Source organism: Orcinus orca, chromosome 20 (genome assembly GCF_937001465.1).
Source record: "Orcinus orca chromosome 20, mOrcOrc1.1, whole genome shotgun sequence".
NCBI lineage: Eukaryota > Metazoa > Chordata > Mammalia > Artiodactyla > Delphinidae > Orcinus > Orcinus orca.
The window spans coordinates 57,855,826-57,878,207 of record NC_064578.1 but is presented as its reverse complement, the minus strand read 5'-3'; the positions used below and the strand labels follow the sequence as shown (position 1 = coordinate 57,878,207).

At 45.1% G+C, this 22,382-nt stretch overlaps 2 protein-coding genes and 1 long non-coding RNA gene across 13 annotated transcripts in view; 2 read left to right on the top strand and 1 right to left on the bottom strand.

The window, feature by feature from the left end:
- Positions 1 to 20,246, bottom strand: part of LOC101283876 (zinc finger protein 551) — a 270,119-nt gene extending 249,873 nt beyond the window's left edge. Inside the window, exons 1-2 of one of the 7 annotated variants that reach the window (XM_049703229.1) lie at positions 19,895 to 20,246; positions 17,139 to 17,250 (exon numbers count right to left, since the gene is read on the bottom strand). In XM_049703229.1, coding sequence (XP_049559186.1) covers positions 17,139 to 17,250; positions 19,895 to 20,125 — 343 coding nt within the window. In that variant the 5' untranslated portion in view covers positions 20,126 to 20,246. Of the gene's footprint in view, positions 1 to 1,027; positions 1,152 to 4,582; positions 4,858 to 17,138; positions 17,251 to 19,894 lie in introns of those variants that run through there. The other 6 variants (XM_049703226.1, XM_033411891.2, XM_049703228.1 and 3 more) reach the window with 6 other exon arrangements.
- Positions 1 to 22,382, top strand: part of LOC101284368 (zinc finger protein 211-like) — a 274,839-nt gene that overhangs the window by 162,830 nt on the left and 89,627 nt on the right. The gene's annotated exons all lie outside the window — the stretch shown is intronic.
- LOC125962698 (uncharacterized) lies at positions 4,855 to 9,245 on the top strand. Its single transcript, XR_007474274.1, has 2 exons — positions 4,855 to 5,109; positions 6,864 to 9,245. It is a non-coding gene; the product is annotated as an uncharacterized LOC125962698 (long non-coding RNA).

The following is a 22,382-nucleotide window of genomic DNA, read 5'->3' as shown; positions in this document are numbered from 1 at the left end:
GTGCACACCTCATGATACATGTGCAGGTCAGTGGGGGAGAACACTACAGAGAGAGAAGTACAGAGGAACAGGTGACCCATGGAAGCCACAAAGGTGAAGGCAGTCAGGAACTGGAAGTCACAGAAGAACTAACAAGTCAGCAAAGTGTCAAGTATGGGGAAAAGGTAGAAATGAGGTGCAGTCAGTGGCACTACTGGTCACTGGGCAGGCTCCTGGTTTGATATGAAAACAGCCATGATGTCATATCTTCCCCCAGCTGTCACTCACCAGGCCCAGGCAGGCTCTCCTCTGAGACCATCTTACCATGTCTACTCTGTGAAACAACCAGGGTTCTCTCTGCACCCTCCATTGTACAACTACTCAGAACCTGAATAACGCAAGTCTTATGAAAGACAGCATAGGGGAGTGGCCAGCACTGGCCTAGAGCAACTTGCCATATGACAGTATTCAGTAAAGAAAACATTACATATAATTGAATCACTTTGCTGTACACCAGAAACTAACACAACATTGTAAATCAACTATAGTTCATTTTTTTTTTAAAGTCTCTAATAAAATGAGATATTCCTGGAGAAGAAAAAGAAAACATTACAAAAAACAACTAAAGGAGAGTCTTACAAAAACAGCCCATGGATCATGTAAGTAATGACCATGATCTGGCACAGGCAGTCACAAAGAACTTTAGCTAGAAGAAGGGGGAAGAACTGGAGGCCATGGATCTGGACATAGTCACTCCACCAGGGAGAGGACAAGCAAGTTGGGATTCATTAAGCCAACTACAAGATTCCTGACTCCCAGACCCATCTCTGCACTTTTGGAGGCAACAGGTGTTAGGGATGCTTGGGGAGTCCATTACTCAGGGCATGACACACAGCTCAGTGCTGGCATCCACAGCACATCTGACAAGAAAGTAGAGGAAATTAGCAGAGCCCATGATCCAGCTGTGGAAAAGACAATGCTAACTCCAGGGAAAAAAGGAAAAACAGGACATCATCTCAGAACACTGGAAAGAGTGTGAACGTCTTACCCAGGGATGCTACAAGTGCAAAGTTTTCCAGCATCACATTGTAGTACAGGAGTCTCTGAGCCTCATCAAGGAGCCCCCACTCCTCCTGGGAGAAGTCAATGGCCACATCCTCAAATTTCATACCCTGTCATAATGGAGACAGTTCATTCCACCATCAGCTTCTCTCCTATGATTCCAAGATCATCATGCCATGTTCCCCACTCCCCCCACCCCCAGCCCCAATCTATCCTCTGCTCACTCTACTCCCCACCTCAGAGGAGATACCAGACCTTGGTGCCATTAGAATCACTCTCTCATATTCCCACTGATTCAGTGTCTTCCCACATCAATAGGCAGATGAGCAGATAGGTGACATCTGACCTCTGGGTCTTGCATGTAGGCCACATTTCCTCTTGTCAATAAGGTGGGTGTCACAAACATAGGTTAGGGAGAGACACTGGCCACAGGGAAGGTGTGAGTGATCTGACACTGGTCTTTCCTTCACCCTTATGACCCCAACAACAGGGTTCTAGGGCCATTAGTTCACACTACCTCTTCACATGCACATCTTTCTTTGAACCACACTTCGCTCTCACAGCTGCATTCCCACAGGGACAACTTCAAAGGTCACACAGCCTTGACATGATGGGGATAGTTCATTTCATGACCAGCTTTCCCCTTAGGATCCTAATTTCACCACCTCCCCAATCTATCAGTTGCTTACCCCTCTCCCTTCCCCACCTCATGAACATTTCCAAGCTCAGGTGGCACTGATACCCATTGTCTCATCATGGTCCTTTTGATCACTGTATCAGCCCTCAATAACAAGCAGGTGGGTAGACAGATGTCATCTAAGCTCTGGACCTAGCACATAAAGCCACAACACCCCACTCTTCTCAGGCAATTCCCCTGGGGTTCCCCAGATCATTTCTCCCAGACACCACCAATCTTGGGCTCACCCTTGACACTTATGCCAACACCAGGGTCCTGGAACCATGAGTTCATGCTCCCTCTCCATGTGTACATCACTCTTTCCACAACAACTGTCTCACAACTTCACTCCCACAGCCACAGCCTCCCTCCTGCTCTACACCAAAATCATCTCCTCAGCCTCTCTATTCATTACTCAGTATATGTGATCCACAGAATGCTTGGCAAATTCAAACATGATCAAGTACGACCCTAGACTGTGACAGTTCCCACTGACAAAGGCAGCCTTGGATCCTGCTATGAAGGCCTCCTTCCTTGACTGTCCCTTGCTTCAACCTCACCCACTAAGAACCACATCAGATCTCAGATACCCATGGCCCTACTCCACTTGTGCTGCACTTGATGAACCCTCACCAGTCATAGCTTTCCTTTCTCCACCTAACCCTCATTCAAGGCCCAGCACCTGGCCCTCTACATCATCTGTGAGTTTCCCAGATGACCGCTTGTGTCCCCAAGCTAATCTGCCAGCCTGACTAGAACACCCCAGGTCCCACCAAGGGTTACAACAAAACCCTAGTGAGTTGGTAGAGCAGTGAATAAACACCAGCTTGTCTGAATTACTCCTGATGATGCCTCTGCATCCATCTCATGTCCACTGATCCTTAAGAAGCCTTGGTTGCATGCCAAACCATTTACCCTTATAACCCTCTCTGTGACTAACTTCTTCACCCATGTTGTGACACCTACCTCCCACAACCAGGGGTCCAAGCAGGAAGCCCAGTCCACAGACCCATTCTCTTCTTCCTAGGCTATTATTACCATTATCCTCCTGACCAGGACTCCCCATACTAAAATGATCTACAGCTCCTCCCTGGTCCACACTGTCTACTACCTTTTGGATAAGTCTCCATCCCAAACTCCTCCTCAGAGGAGGATGCCCGCAAACTGCACTCTGAAACACCTCATACCCTTAAGAGGTCAAGAATAAAACTTCTGATATCCCCAGTGAAAATTACTCTTACTATGGACTTTCCCATATCAGTTGGTAGAGCTTCCATCCTTCCACATGCAAAATCCATACTTTCACTTCATCCCTGACTCCTTCTTTCAACCTCAAAATTAGAAAATCCAGCTTGCCATACCTAAAACACCAATCCAGAATCCAGCCACATCTCCCACCTCCATGGCCACCACCCTGGTCCAGCTACCAGCACACTCACACAGACTATAGGAGTATCCTTCTCCCTGGTCTTCCTATCACCTCCCTTATGCCAATACTGTTCTCCATGCTGCAGCCACAGGGAGCCTGTTGAGACCTGGGTCAGATCACCTGTCTCCACTGCTCCAAATTTTTCATTGCTCCTATCACCTCCAGAAGAGACACCCAATTTCTCAAAAAGCTGTTCCAGGGAATTCCCTGGTGGTGCAGTGGTTAAGAATCCGCCTGCTAATGCAGGGGACACGGGTTCAATCCTTGGTCTGGGAAGATCCCACATGCCATGGAGCAACTAAGCCTGTGTGCCACAACTACTGAGCCCACAGAGCACAGCTCACCTAGAGCCCATGCTCCATAACAAGAGAAGCAACTGCAATGAGAAGCTCACGCACCACAAGTAAGAGTAGCCCCCGCTCACTGCAACTAGAGAAAGTCCACGCGCAGCAATGAAGACCCAACGCAGCCAAAAAAAAAAAAGCTGTTCCAGACCTGCCTCCTGCTCCACTGCTCTCAGCTACCATGAGAAAGAAAAGATACCTGCACGTCCCTGAACCCTCCCTCCCCTCCCCTCCAGGCCTTTGCACATTCTGGTACCTATGCCAGATCTGGTACTTTCCTCATCTGATTCCACTCCTTGTCAAAAATAGGAACCATCTTACATAACTCTAGGCCTGGTGTTTGTTCAAGGCCCCCAGGCCCAAGGCCTGGAAGAGTGGCAGAACAGTACCAGGACGCTATTACCCCAGAGACCACAAGGGTGGGGTGAGGACTAACGAGACCCTGAAATAAACTCCACAAACCAGTATCACTAAGCGATTCCGTAGTTACAGGAATCTGTGGAAAAAGAGAGGTTGTTTGAGAGTTTGACCACCACGGCCAGCATCCTTGGGCTCAGACCGCTAAGTACCCTTGGCCAGCCCAGGAGCCAGGTGAGCTCGAGATGTCTGAATTACCTCCGGGCCTCAGTCCTGAGAGCAGACTCTTGCCAGCTGTGTAATCTTTTACAGGATTCGACATTTCCCGTATCTATTATCTCTCTTCTCGTCTCTTCTTCCTCTGAGCAGCCTTAGGAAAACTTTTAGAATCCTATCTCAGTGTCCCTCTTTTGCTCACACCCTTCAGAATGAAAGTAAATCTCCTCAGGCACAACTTCGCCTCACAGTCTGTGTCCTGCAGACATAAGACGGACTCCAGGTTTCCTGAATCCTCCCGCCTCAGTCCGACCTCCCAGCCTTTGTACTTGCGGGTCCCTCCGCCTGCCACCCTCTCCCACGCGCCATCACACTGTCAGAAAAAGACCTACCCACAACCGGCTCACCGTCCCGGACACCGCGCCCCGAGCTGCAGGCACGTGAGCAGGCGCCCCGCACTTGGGTCTTTAGTGTCTGGGGGAGGTGAGGGCGGTGAGAGCCCGGAAGACAAACGTTTACCTGAGGCGGGTCCCTCAGCGCCGCCGCCGCCATCGGAGTCTGTGGACGAAGCGGAGTCTGTGAGGCGTGGAGGTCCCGATCTCAGCCTGTTACGGGTCACCCCGAGGTGCGCCACCGCCAAGCCATGGATCTGCCTCTGTGGAGGCCTCTGACGCCTTCTTTTAAGACCCCTGGCTCCGAGCCTCTGAGTGGGCGACCCGACCTGAGAAAGGCCAAAATGACCGCCACAAGGAAGACGCCAGAAATCCCGCCCCGAAGCGAAGCCCACGCACGGAAGTACCTCTGCCCTGGGCTTTCATTGGCTCAACTCCGCCACCATTGGGCGCATTGCCCTCTGGGTAGTGTAGTTCCCACAGCTGCGCAGGAGGACATTCCCGGAGTCCACCTTGGCCAAGAAACGTTCTGCGCAGCACGGAGAAATATAACCATTATTTTGTAATAACTTTAAATGAAGTACACGCTATAAAAATATTGAATCAGAGACCCCTGGCGGTCTAGTAGTTAAGACTCCGCGCTTCCACTGCAGGGTAAGATCCCACATACCGCTTGACGGGGCCAAAAAAAAAAAAAAAAAATTAAATCACTATGTTGTATACGTGAAACCAATATAACATTGTAAATCAGCCATACTTAAATTAAAAAAAGAAAGGTTCTGGGGCACTGAGAGTAGCGCTGGGAAATGACTAACCTTGGGGGGAAAGGAATGTGATTATCCCTTTTTAAAGGGGCGGTTCGCGGGTCTCCGGGGAGCGTTGTCTGCCACGGATCATTTGTTTAGAAACATTATTCCGGTCTCTGTAAGCTCAAAATGGCCCCCTGTGGCTAAAAAGATTATTCCAATTATTTCCAAAGGCTACAAATGCGAGCGGACATATTCTCATTCAGACTCAAAATGCATCCGCTCTTAGCTGGAATGTAATAAACGTTTTATTGCTATTCAAATACATACAGTTAGAAGTGTTGGTTGTTTTTTTAACTCTGTATGTTTAGTTAGGGCCATGACTTGGAAGATGAGTAACGATGTTTAGGCCTCCCTGAAATAGGACAAGAAGTTTTCTCTGCCTCTGTTTCCCAGAGAACATCTGTCATGCCTGTATCCTCACTGATTGTGTCTAAACCATAAAGCAGAACTGTCTAGCCACTTAATATTTCTTACTCAATGACCAAAGATATATTCAGTTCCCTTAGGAATCTGACATCTATCTCAAATGGAGAGCAACTTATGAAATTGTTTTGGTATAGTGTAGTGCCTGCTCAATGAGTGATAGTGTTCTCAGGCAGAGGACATGTGCAAAAGGGGCATCTGAACCCCATCATCTCATCTTCTTGCTGGGAGGGGGTTATCATTTCTCCAGTGATTGTTGGGGCTGTTGTGCATGAGGAATAGATGATATCGGAAAAAAAAAAGTTGTGAAATGCGAATTATAAGGAACTATTTATAATGATTATGTAGTTAGTCAAAGATAGTGGCAGAGATAACTCTGGGGAAGCATCTGAGAAGGGTGAAAAAAGTTAAGACCTCAATAATTTTTATTAGGAGATACTAAAGTCTGAGAAGAGATGAGTTAAGCTGAGCTCAATATTTTTCCCTGATTTAAACATTTATTTTTATTTTTATTGGCGTATAGTTGATTTATAATATTATGTTAGTTTCAGGTGTACAACATAGTGATTCAAAATTTTTATAGATTATACTTCATTTAAAGTTATTACAAAATAATGGCTGTAATTCCCTGTGATGTACAATATATCCTTGTTGTTTATTTATTTTCTACATAGCAGTTTGTACCTCTAAGTCCCCTACCCCTATCTTGCCCTTCCCCTCTTCCCTCTCCCCACTGGAAACCACTACTTTGTTCTCTGTATCTGTGAGTCTGTTTCTGTTTTGTTATATTCACTAGTTTTCTGTATTTTTTGGATTCCACATGTGATATTTGTCTCTCTTTTTCACTGAGCATAATACCCTCCAGGTCCATCCATGTTGCTGTAAATGGCAGAATATCATTTTTTATGGCAGAGTGGTATTCCACTGCATGTGGGCATGCGTGCATGTGTGTGTGTGTGTACCACATCTTTTTTATCCATTCATCTGTTGATGGGCACTTAGGTGGCTTCCATATCTTGGCTATTGTAAATAATGCTGCTATGAACATTGAGTGCATGTACCTTTTCAAATTATTATTCTTGTTTTCTTTGGATATATACCCAGGAATGGAATTGCTGGATCACATGGCAGTTCTATTTTCAGTTTTTTGAGAAACCTCCATTCTGTTTTCCACAGTAGACATTAACTGCTCTGGGACATCCAAGGAATGGGGAAACGATCACGGAAATAAATCCAACAATAACAGCAGCAGCAGCTGAGTCTCCATGAACCTCAATGTGCACCTGCCCCGGGCTGAAGGCTTCAAGTGCCATGATAAAGGGACTGTCCCCAGTTCGGCAGCTAGACTCCCAGGTTTGAATCCAGCCTCTTGAATCTGATACTTTCTGTGGTGTGACCTTGGGGGACCCACTTCATCTTTGTGATCCTGGATTTCTCCAGCAATACAGTAATAGCTCCCAATACCCAGAGTGCTGTGAAAATTAAAAAGAAATTCTCAAAATGCAAATCCTGGAATTCTGGTACCAGTACAGGCTGTATTTTGTTGCTTTGACTGACCGTCACAGAGGCTACGGTGAACATCTTCATCACCTCCCTGTCACAGTCAGTGAAGTAAATCTTGGGGACCTCTAGAGTGGCCCACAGATTCCCTGGGATTCCACAATGAGACCTCAGTAACCTGAAGACACGTTTTCCAGTGGACCAGAGTGTTCTAGGAAGCCCCATTTGTTTCTCACAAGCACCTGGGAACAGAAGGGCCCAGAGGTATATGGCTTGGGGATATCACCTGCAGGTGTGGCTGGTGGTGTAGCCACTGCATACAGAACGGGCACCTCAGCTCCTCCAAAGGCCTGGGCACAGGGCTGCTCTTTATCCCCATTTTACACAGGAGACAACCCAGATAGTGGATTGTTTTGCCTGTTGTCTCAGTGATGGCTGGTGACGAGATTTAAACCCACATTGTATGGGCCACGTTTGGGGAGTCTGATCACTGACCTATTCTTTGGCTTCCAGAAGGGCTTCAGAATGTCTGTCCTAATACCACCTGGTCCACCTTTTTTTTTTTTTTTTTTGTCTGCATTGAGTCTTTGTTGCTGCGCACAGGCTTTCTCTAGTTGCAGCAGGCAGGGGCTACTCTTCGTTGTGGGCGCAGGCTTCTCATTGCAGTGGCTTCTCTTGTTGCAGAGCACGGGCTCTAGCGTGCAGGCTCAGTAGTTGTGGCATGCGGGCTTAGTTGCTCTGGGGCATATGAGATCTTCCCGGGCCAGGGCTTGAACCTATGTCCCCTGCATTGGCAGGCGGATTCTTAACCACTGTGCCACCAGGGAAGTCCCACACCTGGTCCACCTTAAAGTCCTGCTCCAACCCACCAATCCCCAAGATAGACCAGGAAAATGGGTGAAAACTACAAAGCAGGGCTTTATTATATTATTAAATGTCTAACTTAGGAAAGTGATGAAGTGTGTTAATAATGCAGATAAATCTATAATGCAAATTAATTGTGTATGATAAATATGAACATTACATTGTGTATAGCATACAAATTTGCAAAATTTAATTTATTTTATTTATTTGGCTGCGTCGGGTCTTAGTTGTGGCATGTGGTATTTTAGTTACGGCATGCAGGATCTTTCATTGCAGTGCGTGGGCTTCTCTCTAGTTGTGGTGCGCAAGCTCTAGAGCACGCAGGCTTAATTGCCCCAGTGCATGTGGGATCTTAGTTCCCCAACCAGGGATCGAACCCATGTCCCCTGCATTGGAAGGCAGATTCTTAACCACTGGACCACCAGGAAAGTCCCCAAATTTGCAAAAATTAAGAAATATTTTTCCGGAATTGAAAACAATTATTCCATAAAGCAAAAGAATCACTTATGTTATTCAAGGAGTAAAACGGGTAAAATTCCAATATATCTTTGTTATTTCACTGTCCTATTTGTGAAAAGGAAATAGCCCTAACTCATAAAGGAAAACAGCCTAAATGATATGAGCACACACTTTACCAAAGACATACAGATAGCATATACACATCCGAAAAAATGCTCATCATGAATCCTTAAGGAAATCCAATTAAACCAACACTGAGATAGCATGACAAACTTATTAAAAGGGCTAAAATTGGGGACTTCCCTGGTGGCAGAGTGGATAAGACTGCATTCCCAATGCAGGGGGCCCGGGTTCGATCCCTAGTCAGGGAACTAGATCCCACATGCATGCCACAACTAAGAGTTCACATGCCACAACTAAGGCGCCTACCTGGCACAACTAAGACCTGGCACAACCAAATAAATAAATAAATATTTTTTAAAAAGGAGGGCTGGGCTTCCCTGGTGGCGCAGTGGTTGAGAGTCTGCCTGCCGATACAGGGGACGTGGGTTCATGCCCTGGTCCGGGAGGATCCCACATGCCGCGGAGCGGCTGGGCCCGTGAATCATGGCTGCTGAGCCTGCGCATCCGGAGCCTGTGCTCCACAATGGGAGAGACCAGAACAGTGAGAGGCCCGCGTACCGCAAAAAAAAAAAATAATAATAATAAATAAATAAATAAAAATAAATTTTAAAAGGAGAGCTAAAATTAAAATAATTAAACAAATCAGGATTCACTAGGATGTGAGGAAATGGAACCCTCATACACTGCTGGTAGGAATGCAAAAAGATAGTCATTTTAGATCAAAATTTGTTAGTTTCTTCAAAAGTTAAATATTCACCTACCCTATGACTCAGACACTGCACTCAAAGTTATTGAAAAAAGATAAAATATATTCATTTTAAGAAATGTACACAAATGTTTGTATCACGTTTATTTTTAAATTGTCAAAAATCTGGAAATAACCCAAATGTCCATAAATAGATGAATGAATAAACAAATAGCAATTTATCCAAATATAAGATTACTCAGCAAAAGAAAAAGGTTAAGTATTCACATAATGTCATTGATGAATCTCAAAGTAGTTATACAACATAAAGTAAACCTGGAAAAGGGGTAAATATTTAATGATTCCCACCATATAAATTCTACAAAATGCAAAGGTATCAATTTTAAGTGAAAGTAAATTGATGATTATTTGGAGGGAGGGAAGGGCAGGGCGAGATTATAAAAGGACATGAGGTAAATATACAGCAATGGATATGGCCATTATAACTATGATGGTAGTTTCACAGGTTCATACCTACAGCAAAACTTATCAAATATTATACTTTAAATTATGTATATAAGAAAATGTATAAAGTTTAATTCAATGTAAATTATACCTTTAAATACAGCTATAAAAAATGGCTTTACATTTCACAAATCTGTGCATCCCTTTTAAGAAAATAAATTTGGGAATGCTATAGTGACCACCATGTCTCTCCTCATGCCCTCTGAGAATCAGTCTTGCCTCAGTGGAAGCCAACATTGGTGAGCAATGAAGGATGTTTCCAACCATGTCAACAGGAATACAGACTGGGCCACAAAGCTACATCCCAGGACTACAGATCTCCATTTTCACTACCTTTGTGTTCCCGCCTCTGCAGTAACGGCCTTAAGGAGAATATCAGTGAGAGACTACAGGAATCCACAAACCTTTACATGGGAGACCAGTGGTCAGCTTCCCTGAGCACACTGGGATGGTGACTGATGCAAACTGTGGGGACCTGCCAGGTTGTAAAGGTAAAACGTCTTTGGCCATAGAAATTGGCAGTGACTTAAATTTGGCAACAGCCCTGAGCAGATCAGAGTATAACAAGCCACACATGCTTTCATATAACTCAAACTTACAGGGGATCTCCTAACTGTGAACATTTGTACAACACTGAGTTCAGATATATGGCTCCTTTAGTGCCATTATAATCAACAGGACAATCGCACATTTCCTAAAAAGCTAAGGCCTTTACACAGTGTGAACTCTTTGATGTTGAAAGAAAGTAGATTTTTTTGCTAAAGGGTTTCCCACATTCATTACTATTACAAGGTGTTTCACCAGTGTGAACTTTCTGATGACAGTGAAGTCTGGAGCTGAAGGTGATAGATTTCCCACATTCATTGCACTCATAAGGCCGGTCTCCAGTGTGAACTGTCTGATGATCATGGAGGCCAGACCTAGCAGTACAAGATTTCCAATGTGCACTGCACTCATAAGGCCTATCTCCTTCGTGAACTCTGATGATAACGGAGGTTTTTGCTATAGGTAAAAGACTTCCTGCATTCATTATACTCATAAGGCGTTTCTCCAGTGTGAACTCTCTGATGATAACAGAGGACAGACCTATCAGTAAAAGACTTCCCACATTCAGTGCACGCATAAGGCCATTTTCCAGGGTGAATACTCTGTTGCTGAGTAAGGATAGAGCTATAGCTAAAAGACTGTGCACATTCACTGCACATGTATCATTTTTCTCCAATGTGACCTTTTTTGGGATAAACGAGCAAAGATTTGCAGCTAAAGGATTTTCCACATTTGCTGTACTTGTACTGCCTTGCCCCAGTATGAACTCTTTCATGTTGACTGAGGGTTGAGCTCCACTTAAAAGATTTGCCACATTCACCACACATGTAAAGCCCTTCTATAGTGTGGACTTTCTGATGCACAACATACAAGCATTTGAACCTGAATGCTTTCCCACAGTCCTGGCACACAAAACACTGTCTTCCAGTGTGGACACCCTGGTCCTGATCAAGTGTGTTTTGGGGGTTGAAGGCTTTCTTGCATTCTCCCCGAGTATAATGAATTTTTCTTTTTCGACAAGTCACCCCACACTCAGAGATTTTTTTTGGCTTCTCCCGGGAGTGAGTGGCCTGTTGCTGGAGGTGTCCTGACAAGACTAGGAAGTCCTTCCCAAGCTCCCTGCAGGTAAAAGCCTTCCATGACTCCTGGAAATTGCAACTCTTCACAAGTGAAACCTTGTCTACACTGCCTAAGAAGGGTTTTTCTCCCATGTGCTGCTTCTGGTGTTGTTTGCTTGCCCTGAAATAAAAATATTTTTCACATGCCCCACACCTCGAGTTTCTAGCTGTGTTGTGTTCCCTGCTGCTCAGCCAACTGGAAAATGACTCTCAAGACTGGACCACAGGGCTTCCCTGGTGGCGCAGTTGTTAAGAATCCACCTGCTAATGCAGGGGACATGGGCTCATGCCCTGGTCCAGGAGGATCCCACATGTCACAGAGCAACTGGGCCTGTGTGCCACAACTACTGAGCCTGCACTCTAGAGCCCACGAGCCACAACTACTGAAGCCCATACGCCTAGAACCTGTGCTCCACAATGGGAGAGGCCACCACGGTGAGAAGCCCATGCACCTCAGCTAGAGAAAGACCGTGCACAGCACCTCAGCTAGAGAAAGACCGTGCACAACAACGCAGCCAAAAATAAATAAATAAGTAAATAAATAAATATTTTTTAAAATAAAAAAAAAAGACTGGACCACACATCTGACAGGGGTGGGTCTTCTGGGAAAATGGAGCTGGACTGGGAGTTCTGGCCTGTGAGATTCCTACAGAAATGCTTTGTTAAAAGGGTACCTCTGCATCCTGTGCTCCACAGCAGCAACCTGAACCCAAAGAAATACTGATGAAGTATATGTTGACATTATAGGAATGGGGCAAGCCCATCACAAATGTGCATCCGTCACATCTAGGCATGGGTCCAGGGATACTTTTGAAGACAAACGGGTTGAACTCTGAAGAAATGACTGCTGTGCATTGCTGGGCTCCTAAAGTCACCGAATGGTGGAAACCCCACCAAGGGAAGGACACAAAGACAGTGTATAACAGAAGGAACAGAGGTAGGGTTTACAACTTACTCCTCTGTCATTGGCTTCCTACAGAACCATTCCTGTTGGTTGACATGAGGCTGTGTAGAAGAATGTGAATGTATCCATCCCATGAAAATCAACTGTAACAGAGTAGATACTGTTGAAAGTCAATATAAGGATATATGCACACCTCCAAGCACAGCATGTATGGCCTCATGTTGGAGAACACTACAGGGAGACCTGTCAAAGAAATGGTTGAGATGTGGGGTTTAGAGAGATGGAGATTACTGCTGGAAAGAAGCCAGAGCGGAAATGATAACTACTAGAACTGACAAGTTGGCAAAGTATCAACAATGTGGAAGAACAAATGGCAATGGGATGTGGACACAGGCAATGGAAACAAAACACTGGTTGAATGGGACAGATCTCTGGTATGGTCTTACACACAGCCCTGGTGTCACACCCTCACCAACTGCCATTCACCAAGGCCAGGCTCCCTCTGAGCCCACTCTTCCATGACTGGAGTCATGTCTATCCTGTGATGCACAAAGGATTCTCCCCCCAACTCCTAGCTGAGCAAGTACCTGGGACACATGATGCAAGTCCTAAGAGAAAAACAGCACAAAAGAATGGCCAGGGGGCTTCCCTGGTGGTGCAGTGGTTGAGAGTCCGCCTGCCGATGCAGGGGACACGGGTTTGTGCCCCGGTCCGGGAAGATCCCACATGCCGCAGAGTGGCTAGGCCCGTGAGCCATGGCCACTGAGCCTGCGCGTCCGGAGCCTGTTCTCCACAACGGGAGAGGCCACAACAGTGAGAGGCCCGCGTACAGCAAAAAAAAAAAAAAAAAAAGAATGGCCAGCACTGTCCCAGAGCAACTCAGCACAAAAAACGACCAGAGAAAAGAGATCTATGTGAGTGATGCCAGTGAGATGACAGAATAAGAGATACTAGCATTCATTCCCCTTCCAAAAACAATTAGACAGCTATCAATGAATAAAAATAGCCCTGGGGTGGATGTGGGGTACAGCATAAGTGTCCAATTAAGACAAACAGCAACACAGTGGAGCAAAAGAAGGAGAATAACTGCACAGAAAGGATCGCTGGGAAAACTGGCTTAGCAGAGATGGCTGGATGGTTAGGATCAAAGTACGTAAGTGAGAGCTACTTGTGTCAGCCACTGGGCTTGTGCCATCATGGTCCCTAGTGGCCTGCTCTGTGGAGGACCCTTGCAGGCTTTGTCACTGACAACAAAGAACCCCTCCGATAGCAGCAGACTCCCCAGTTTTCACATTAGAGGATCCTGTAGAGTTCATCAGCATGGATTCCAAAGGAAATCCCCTTAGCCATAACATCCTCAATGGGAGAAAAGGAGATCAGTGGATTCCCAGCAGTCTTTGTCACCAAAGACTCCAAAAGCCATTGCCACCACTGCATACTACTGCTGCCATGGTCACTGAGGACCCCTACAGTCTTCACCACTCTGATCTCAGCTGACAGATCTGCACAGAGACTATATTCCCAGGGTCTTCACTGGAGTCAACACCACAATACCCCACCCAGCCAGCACCCTTGCATTCACATGAAGGTGAAGCTATTTCTCTAACCAAAATTTACCCCAAAATGTTGAAAGAAATGACTGATTCACCACACATACACACATCAACACAAGGATAAAAGAAACATGAAAAACAAGGAAACATGATACCATCAAAGGGACATAATAATTTTCCAGTAGCCAACCTCAAAGAAATGGAGATCTACGAACCACCAAAGGATTCAAAATAAATGTTTTAAGGAAGCTCAGTAAGGGGGCTTCCCTGGTGGTGCAGTGGTTTAGAATCCACCTGCCAATGCATGGGACATGGGTTCAAGCCCCGGCCCAAGAAGATGCTACACTCCATGGAGCAACAAAGCCCGTGCACCACAACTACTGTGCCTGTGCTCTAGAGCCCATGAGCCACAACTACTGCAGCCTACACGCCTAGAGCTCGTGCTCCGCAACAAAAGCCACTGCAATGAGAAGCCTGCGCACTGCAATGAAGAGTAGCCCCCACTTGCTGCAACTACAGAAAGCCCGTGTGCAGAAACGAAGACCCAATGCAGCCAAAAATAAATAAAATAACTTTAAAAAAAAGGAAACTCAGTGAGCTACAAGAGAACACAGATAGATAACTCAACATGATAAGGAAAATGATACAGGAAAAAAACAAGAAGTTCCGAGAGACAGGAATCATAAAAAAGAATCAAACAGAAATTCTGAAGTTGAAGAATACAACAAATGAAAAGAAAAATGCAACAGAGTATCAACAAAACACTTGGTCAAGCAGTGGAAAGAATATGTGAACTCAAACACAGGTCATTTATCATCCAGCCAGAGGGGGGAAGAAAGTGAAGTCAGCATAGGTAAACTATGGAATACCATCAAGCAAAACAATATTTGCATTACTGGAGTCCCAGAAGAAGGAGAGATAGAAAGAAAAAGTGTCAGAAAGTTTGAAGAAATAATGTCTGACTTCCCAAGTCTGGGAAGAGATGTGAACACCCAATTCATGATGTTCATAGGTCCATGTACAGATTCATTCCAAAGAGGATATTACCAAGACACATTATAAACAAAACTGTCAGTAAACAAGCAAAAAAACCCAAACAGAATTTTGAAAGCACGAAGAGAAAAGAAACTCCTTCACACAGGGAACTCTCATAAGGCTATCAGTAGATTTTTCAGCAGAAATCTTGCAGCCTAGGAGAGAATGGGATGATATACAGTTGGTTCTCTGAATCTGTGAATTCTAAACCTGCAGATAGAGAGGGTTCACTCTGTTCACTGTACTATGTCATTTTATATAAGGGACTTGAGCATCTACAGATTTTGATATCCACACGGGCTCCTGGAACAAATATCCTGTAGATACTGTATTCAAAACACTGAAGAAAAAAACTGTCAAACAAGAATATTTTACCTAGCAAAGCTGTCCTGCACAATTAAAGAAAGACTTTAGACAAACAAAAGCTGAGGGAGTTCATTGACACTCAGCCTGACTTCTAAGAAATGCCAAAGGGAAGAGACTACTTAGTCCTGGGCCTTGCACATTTTTCTTTTTCTCCATCTGAACTCAAGGCCTCTGTTGCAACCATGCTCCACCAGATCACTGGTCAGGCCAAGAAGCATCCTAGCTTGATCCCCCTCTTTGTATTTATTACAGTGGGAGGTACTGGAGCAGCATTGTATGTCTTGCACCTGGAATTGTTCAATCCAGATGTTAGCTGGGACAGAAAGAATAACCCAGGGAGTTCCCTGACAGTCCAGTGGTTAGGACTTGGCATTTTCACTTCTGTGGCTGGGGTTCAATCCCTGGTCTAGGACCTAAGATCCCACAAGCCGCCCAGCATGGCCAATGAGGAAAAAAAGAAAGAATAACCCAGAACCCTGGAACAAACTGGGTCCCAATGATCAATACAAGTTCCACTCAGTGAATGTCGATTACAGCAAACTGAAGAAAGAAGTTCCAGATTTCTAAATGAAATGTTTCACTATAATGCTTCTTAGAATGAAGGTCTTCCAGAAGCCATCTGCACAATTTTCCACTTAACCAGGAAATATTTCCCCTCTAAATGCATGAAATCACATTGTTGTTTTGTGTTGGGGTTTACAGTGATTAATAAATATCTGAAACTTGAAAAAAAAAAAGCCAAAGGGAGTTCTTCAGGCAGAAATGAAAGGATAATAAATAGAAACATGAAAACATAGGAAAATATAAAACTCACTGGTAAAACTGAGTATGTAGTAAAATTCAGATTACTATAATACTGTGTTGGTGGTGTTTAAATCACTCAAGTATAAAAGTTAAAAACAAAAGGATTAAAAAAAAGGATTAGAATAATTACAGCCACAATAATTTGTTAATGGATACACAATATAAGAACATGTGAACTGTGACATCAAAAACATAAAATGTGGTGGTGGCAGGGAGAGTAAATTCTGAATGGTGTCAGGAAAACTGGATATCCACAGGTAAAAAAAAAATGAAACTGGACCCCTGTCTTATACCACTTATAAAAACTAACTTGAAATAGATTAAAGACTTAAATGTAAGACCTAAAAACGTAAAATCCCTTAAAGACAACCTAAGGAAAAAGTTCTGTGAAATTAGTCCTAGTGATGATTTTTCTGGATATCACCAAAGCACAGGCAATGAAAGCAAAAATAAACAACTAGGACTACACCAAATGAAGATACTTCTGCATAGCAACGCAACAATCAACAACAAAAAGAGGCAATCTACAGAATGGGAGGAAATATTTGCAAGCCATTATCTGATAAGATGTTACCATTCAAAATATACAAGGTATTCAAAAGACTTAATAACAAAAAAATAGAGTTAAAAAATGGGCAACGGACGTGAAGAGAATACATACAAACAGGCCACAGTTATATGAAAAATGCTCTTCACTAATAAGGTAGACTTCATTAGGCTCACTACAATTACCTATTAGAGATCAGTACAGCAGATATTAAGCTACAAAAGAAAGGAGAAAGCAGTGTAAACAACCCAGTCCTGGCTATGACAGCAACTACTCAGAAAGCTAGGCAAGGAAGCAGTTCCCATGGTCCATATGTGAGAAGAAGACAACATCCTCTGAAGAAAATGAAGGGAGGAAAGAAAGAGCCTAGTCCAGGTCACTGGGAAGAGTAAGGAGGAAAAAAAAAAGAGTAAGGGACTTACTCTTCAGCGAGGATACAAGTGCAGAGTTCTCCAGCATCACTTCGAGGTACAGGCATCTCTGAGCCTCATCAAGGAGGCCCCATTCCTCCCAGGAGAAGTACATGGCAATGTCCTGAAAGGTCACACCACCCTGTCATGATTAGTACAAATGAAACTACGAATATTCTCTGAGAACCCACAATCCAACTCCTCACACATCTCCACAATCATCCTCTTTCAAAGCTCCCCACCTCAAAGGAGATACCAGGCCCTGGTGCCACTGATGCCCATGCTCTCCTCAGGGTTCCATTGATTACTGTGCTCAGCAACAAAAGATGGAGGGGCGGGGGGCCGCAGCAGCACATAAATGCCATCTCAGCTCTGGGCCTGCCAAGCAATTCCCTTGGGGCCTTCCAGATTGTGCCTCCAAGACACAAATTTGGGCTCATGTTTCACCCTTAAGGCCCCAACTCCAGGGCCTGTGGACCATCAGCTCACAATTCTCCCCTTGTGCACATCATTGTGTAGACACATCTCTCACATCTTCAGACCCCACAGTTGCACTTCCCCAGCTTTGCCACCTTCCTGCCCCACACCACAGACATCTCCCTGGACTCACCCATGTACTTGGCAAACGGCATCCAGAAGAGTGCTTGAAAATTACTAACATGATTTAGTACAATCCCAATCCTCTGATGCATCCCACAGCCAGGTAAATTCTCAATGCTGCTTTGATGATTGATGTTGCCTGTGATCTTTGTTTCAATATTAACCACCCAGAGCCACATGTGAATTTCAGATATCCATGACCCTCTTCCACTTCCATGCTGCACTTGCTGTCCATTCAGCCACCACAACCTTCTGCTGTCCACCCAAACTTCATTAAAAGCCCAGTCCCACATGCCCGGCACAGTGACTCTCCCAAGCCCATATTCGCCCCAGACCTTATTCACTAGCAAGAATGAAACATCCTACAACCCATCAAAGCTCACCACCAAATCCTGGTGAATTCATACAGTACTGAATTAGCAGGAGCCCTGCCTCAGTGTCATCTTGTCTCAATTACTCCTATGCCTCCTGGACATAGGAGCAGCTATCTCCAGTCCATTCATCCCATGGAAGCCTTGGCTACTTGCTAGATCAACCCACACCATTTCCAATATCACCCCTCTCCCTAATCTCTTTTTGTGAGGTCCAGCAACCCCAATAGTGTCAAGGAAGAAAACTACTCCTTAGTATGCAACCTAGTCCTTCTGACTCTCCAATAGCGTTGTCACTAAAACCTGCATTCCCTTCCTAAACAACATCCACAGCCCCACCCTGGTCTACATAATAGCTACCACTTTTGGAAGTCTCCCTCCTGAAAGCCTTCTCCAGATTTCCAGACCTGTGTGTCCAACTGCCCACTCCACTAACTGTTCTCTGAAACTTTTCAGAGTCTTAACAAGACCAAAACAAAACTTCTGATGTTCCCAAGGAAAATTAACCTACCACCAACTTTTCCATCCCAGTTTGTTGGAGCTTCCATCCTTTCAGCTGATAGGATGAAAAACTCTAGGGTCATCTCTGGCTCCTCATTTTTCTCCCTCACCTACACCATCCAAAGTCTACTCAGCTCTTTCATTAAAAATGGACCTGGAATCTAACCTTTTCTTCCACCTCCATGGTCATAACTCTGGTCCATCAACACTCATCTGGATTATAGCAGTAACCTCCTCCTGAATTCCCTGCCACCTGCCTTAACCCCATAATCTCTTCTCCACCGTGTAGCCACGTGGAGCCTTTTAAACCTAAATAAGACGAATTCCTTTCTCTTATACAAATCTCCCATTATCTCCGTAATAGATGCCAAGATTCTCAGGCAGCCACATTACAGGCCTGATTCTTGATTCCCTGCTCTTTGTTCTTAACAGAAAGAATGGAGACCTACTGTACCCTGTTCCCAACTCAGTCACACTGAGCATTTGCTCATGCTGCTATATGTTCCTGAGATAACTCCCACACCATATGTTTACACTGGTTGCCAGAAATAGGAACACCACTATGTTACTGATTGGCCTGCATTGGGGTACTGCCAGGGTCCCCACAGGCAAGAGACAGGAAATCAGCACGGGAAGTGCCTCAAGACACCAAATTTCAGACACTATACCGCTGATGTCAGGACTAGTGAGGGCCTGGGACATGCTCTCTTTCCTTGTGTAAATTCCCTAAGTTCTTTTTTAACCTCCAGAATATGTGGGAAGAGGAAGGAACCATGGCTGGGTTCCATGTGCACAGGACTCCCCCGTATCCCCACCCAGCCCTGGAACCAGGTGACTTCGGATTAATTTACTAACCTCTGTGTTTCAGTCTTCAGAGCTGCCTATTACCAGATCTCTGACCCTGGACAAGGACTCTACTTATCTGTGCCTCACTATTCTCATCACGCACATTCCCGACTGTTCCCTCTCTGAGCAGCTTTTTGGTAAACTTTTAAAACCCTAATATAGGGGCTTCCCTGGCAGTCCCGTGGTTAAGATTCTGTGCTTCCACTGCAGGGGACTTGGTTTCTATCCCTGGTTGGGGAACTAAGATCCCACATGCCGAGTGGTGCGGCCAAAAAATAAATAAATAAATAAAACCCTAATACAGATTGTGTCCCTCTTCCATTCACAACTCTCCATGGCTCCCAGGTCCCTCTGTTTGCCAATCCAGGCGTGACTCCCCCTCACACTCATTGTCCCCTAAAAACAAAGGCTGGACCCCAAGTTTTCAGAAGCCTCCCGGCTCAGTCTTACCTCAAAGCCTTTACACATGCCGGTACCTCCGCCTATAACCCTCTCCCACGCGCCATCACACTGTCTGTGAGAAATAGGGACCCCCATCTTCCTGGACACCGCGGCCTGGGCTGCGGGCACGTGAGCAGGCGCCCCGCACTCGGGTCTTCCGTGTCTGGTGGGCTGAGGGCGGTGAGGGCCCGCAGGACGAGCGTTTACCTGAGGCGGGTCCCTCAGCGCCGCTGCCGCCATCGGACTCTGTGGGCAGAGCGGGGCCGGGAGCAGCAGTCCCTACCTCTACTCAGAGATCTACAGCCTCTGACACGGTAAACAAGTCCGAGGGAAACAAAAGTGGCCTCAACCAGGAAGTAGCCGGTAGTCCAGCCCTGACACGCTTCCTAAGACCGGAAATGCCCCTGTCCTGGTCTTTCATTGGAGCAACACTGTTCTACTTCTGATGCAGTGTGTTCTGGGCAATGTAGTTCCCATAACTCCACAGGCCTGCGGGAAGGGGCACTCCTCATCCGCCCCCGCGGAGCAAAAGCCCTAGGCACCTCGAGGGACGCTGGGAAAAGGCGTCCAGGCTTCAAGAGTGAAGGGAGGGGCTTCCTTTCCTCTTAAAGGGGCCGAAGGCGGACGGCAGGGGAGTGTTGTCTGCAGTTCTTCAGCACTGTAAAGTATTTAGAGATGTAGGTGGGGAAACTTTCCTCTACCCAGTTTTTACCTTTTCAGCTCAAGCTCTGTAACAAAAGGCAATAACAAGAGAAAAACAAACAGGAGTTTATTGACATGTTTATACATACATGAGAGAGACAGGGTTGAGTAACTCAAATAATTGAGTTAGACACAGGGAGATGTGAGGGCTGACATCTGCAGGCAGAAAGAACCGCGGCCTTAGAAAGGGCCGCAAGTTTGGAGAAGGTGCTCCACTGTTACCGCGAATATAAGTAATGTTTGTAAAATTCTTACCTAATAAATAATTTAGGACATTAAAAAAAGAAAAAGAAGTGGCTTAGAATTCAATCTTATATAACACCTTCGACAAAGAACAATACATTTGAGGTGTAACAAAGAAAGGAAAAAGTACTTGAGTCGCTAGGGATGCCAAATAATGTGGGAAAGTAACGTTGGGTAAGAGCTAATCTTAAAAAAAAGAGACAACAGGCCCCAAATGGAGTCACTTGTGCTAAACGCATGTCAGCATAGCAAGACTTAATATCGAACCTAACTGCAGTTTTACCTTCTCCTAAGAATGTAATCTTAACCAGTCAGTCTGAATTTCCTGGCCAGCACTAGTGAGGTAATCTGCCGGCTAGACGCTTTTTATCTCCCAAAGGAGAGTGCCCTTCGTGAAATAATCTGTTGACCTTAAAAATAAAACAGTTAGGGGTTTCCCTCGTGGTGCAATGGTTAAGAATCTGCCTGCCAGTGCAGGGGACACGGGTTCAAGCCTTGCTCTGGGAAGACCCCACATGCCACGGAGCAACTAAGCCTGTGCACCACAACTACTGAGCCTGCTCTCTAGAGCCCGTGAGCCACAACTACTGAGCCAACGTGCCACAGCTACTGAAGCCCAGGCGCCTAGAGCCCGTGCTCTGCAACAAGAGAAGCCACCACAATGAGAAGTCCGTGCACCACAGTGAAGAGTAGCCCCTGCTCACTGCAACTAGAGAAAGCCAGCACACAGCAACAAAGACCCAACGCAGCCAAAAATAAATTAATTAATTTTAAAAAAATAATAAAATAAAACAGTTATTTTACCAGCAGAAATGTGTTTATTCAGAAATAGCAGAGAATTATAAATCGGAACAAGCAAGCAATGGCAAAAACCATAGGCAAGTCCAACAAAGGAGAGGGATGTTATTTTACAGAAAAAGGGAGGAAATCAGGAGGCATTATTTTGAAAGAAAGTCTATTGGAGAAAAGAGAATTTAGGATAATGAGTGTTTCTCATTGGTGGAGTTGCTGGGGTACTAGGTTTCTTGTAGTAGATGCGATGTACATCTTTTCCTGTTGGGGCCTGTAACTGATGATTCTTTCCTGTTGATGATTCTTCTGTTGGAGTTTATAATTGACAATTCTTCCTGTAGTTGATGTTCAGTGGTACTTCTTGAGAGCTCCCCTTCTGGCCGCTTGACCACATATTAGTGAGGTTTCCCTTTATCAATATTCACAAATTCGTTCTTTATGACCTCCTTGTCTCACCCCCCTCTCTGCCCTTAAAAACATTTCCTTTTCTGTAGCCCTTTGGAACTCCTTTCTAATCGCTAGATGGGATGGTCCCTGATACATGAATCATTCAATAGAGCCAATTAGATCTTCAAATTTAATCAGATGAATTTTGTTTTTTGCCACTAGTTAGCAAAATTTGTTATGTAAATTCCTCTTGTGTTGTCTCCAGGCTAATAAGGGTCTAAAGTTGTCTCTCGTGATTAATTTTTGTCCTTTGTAAATTTACATCCTGCTCTTAGGCAAATAGGAGGAGAACACAGTGCCTTTCTTGCATTAA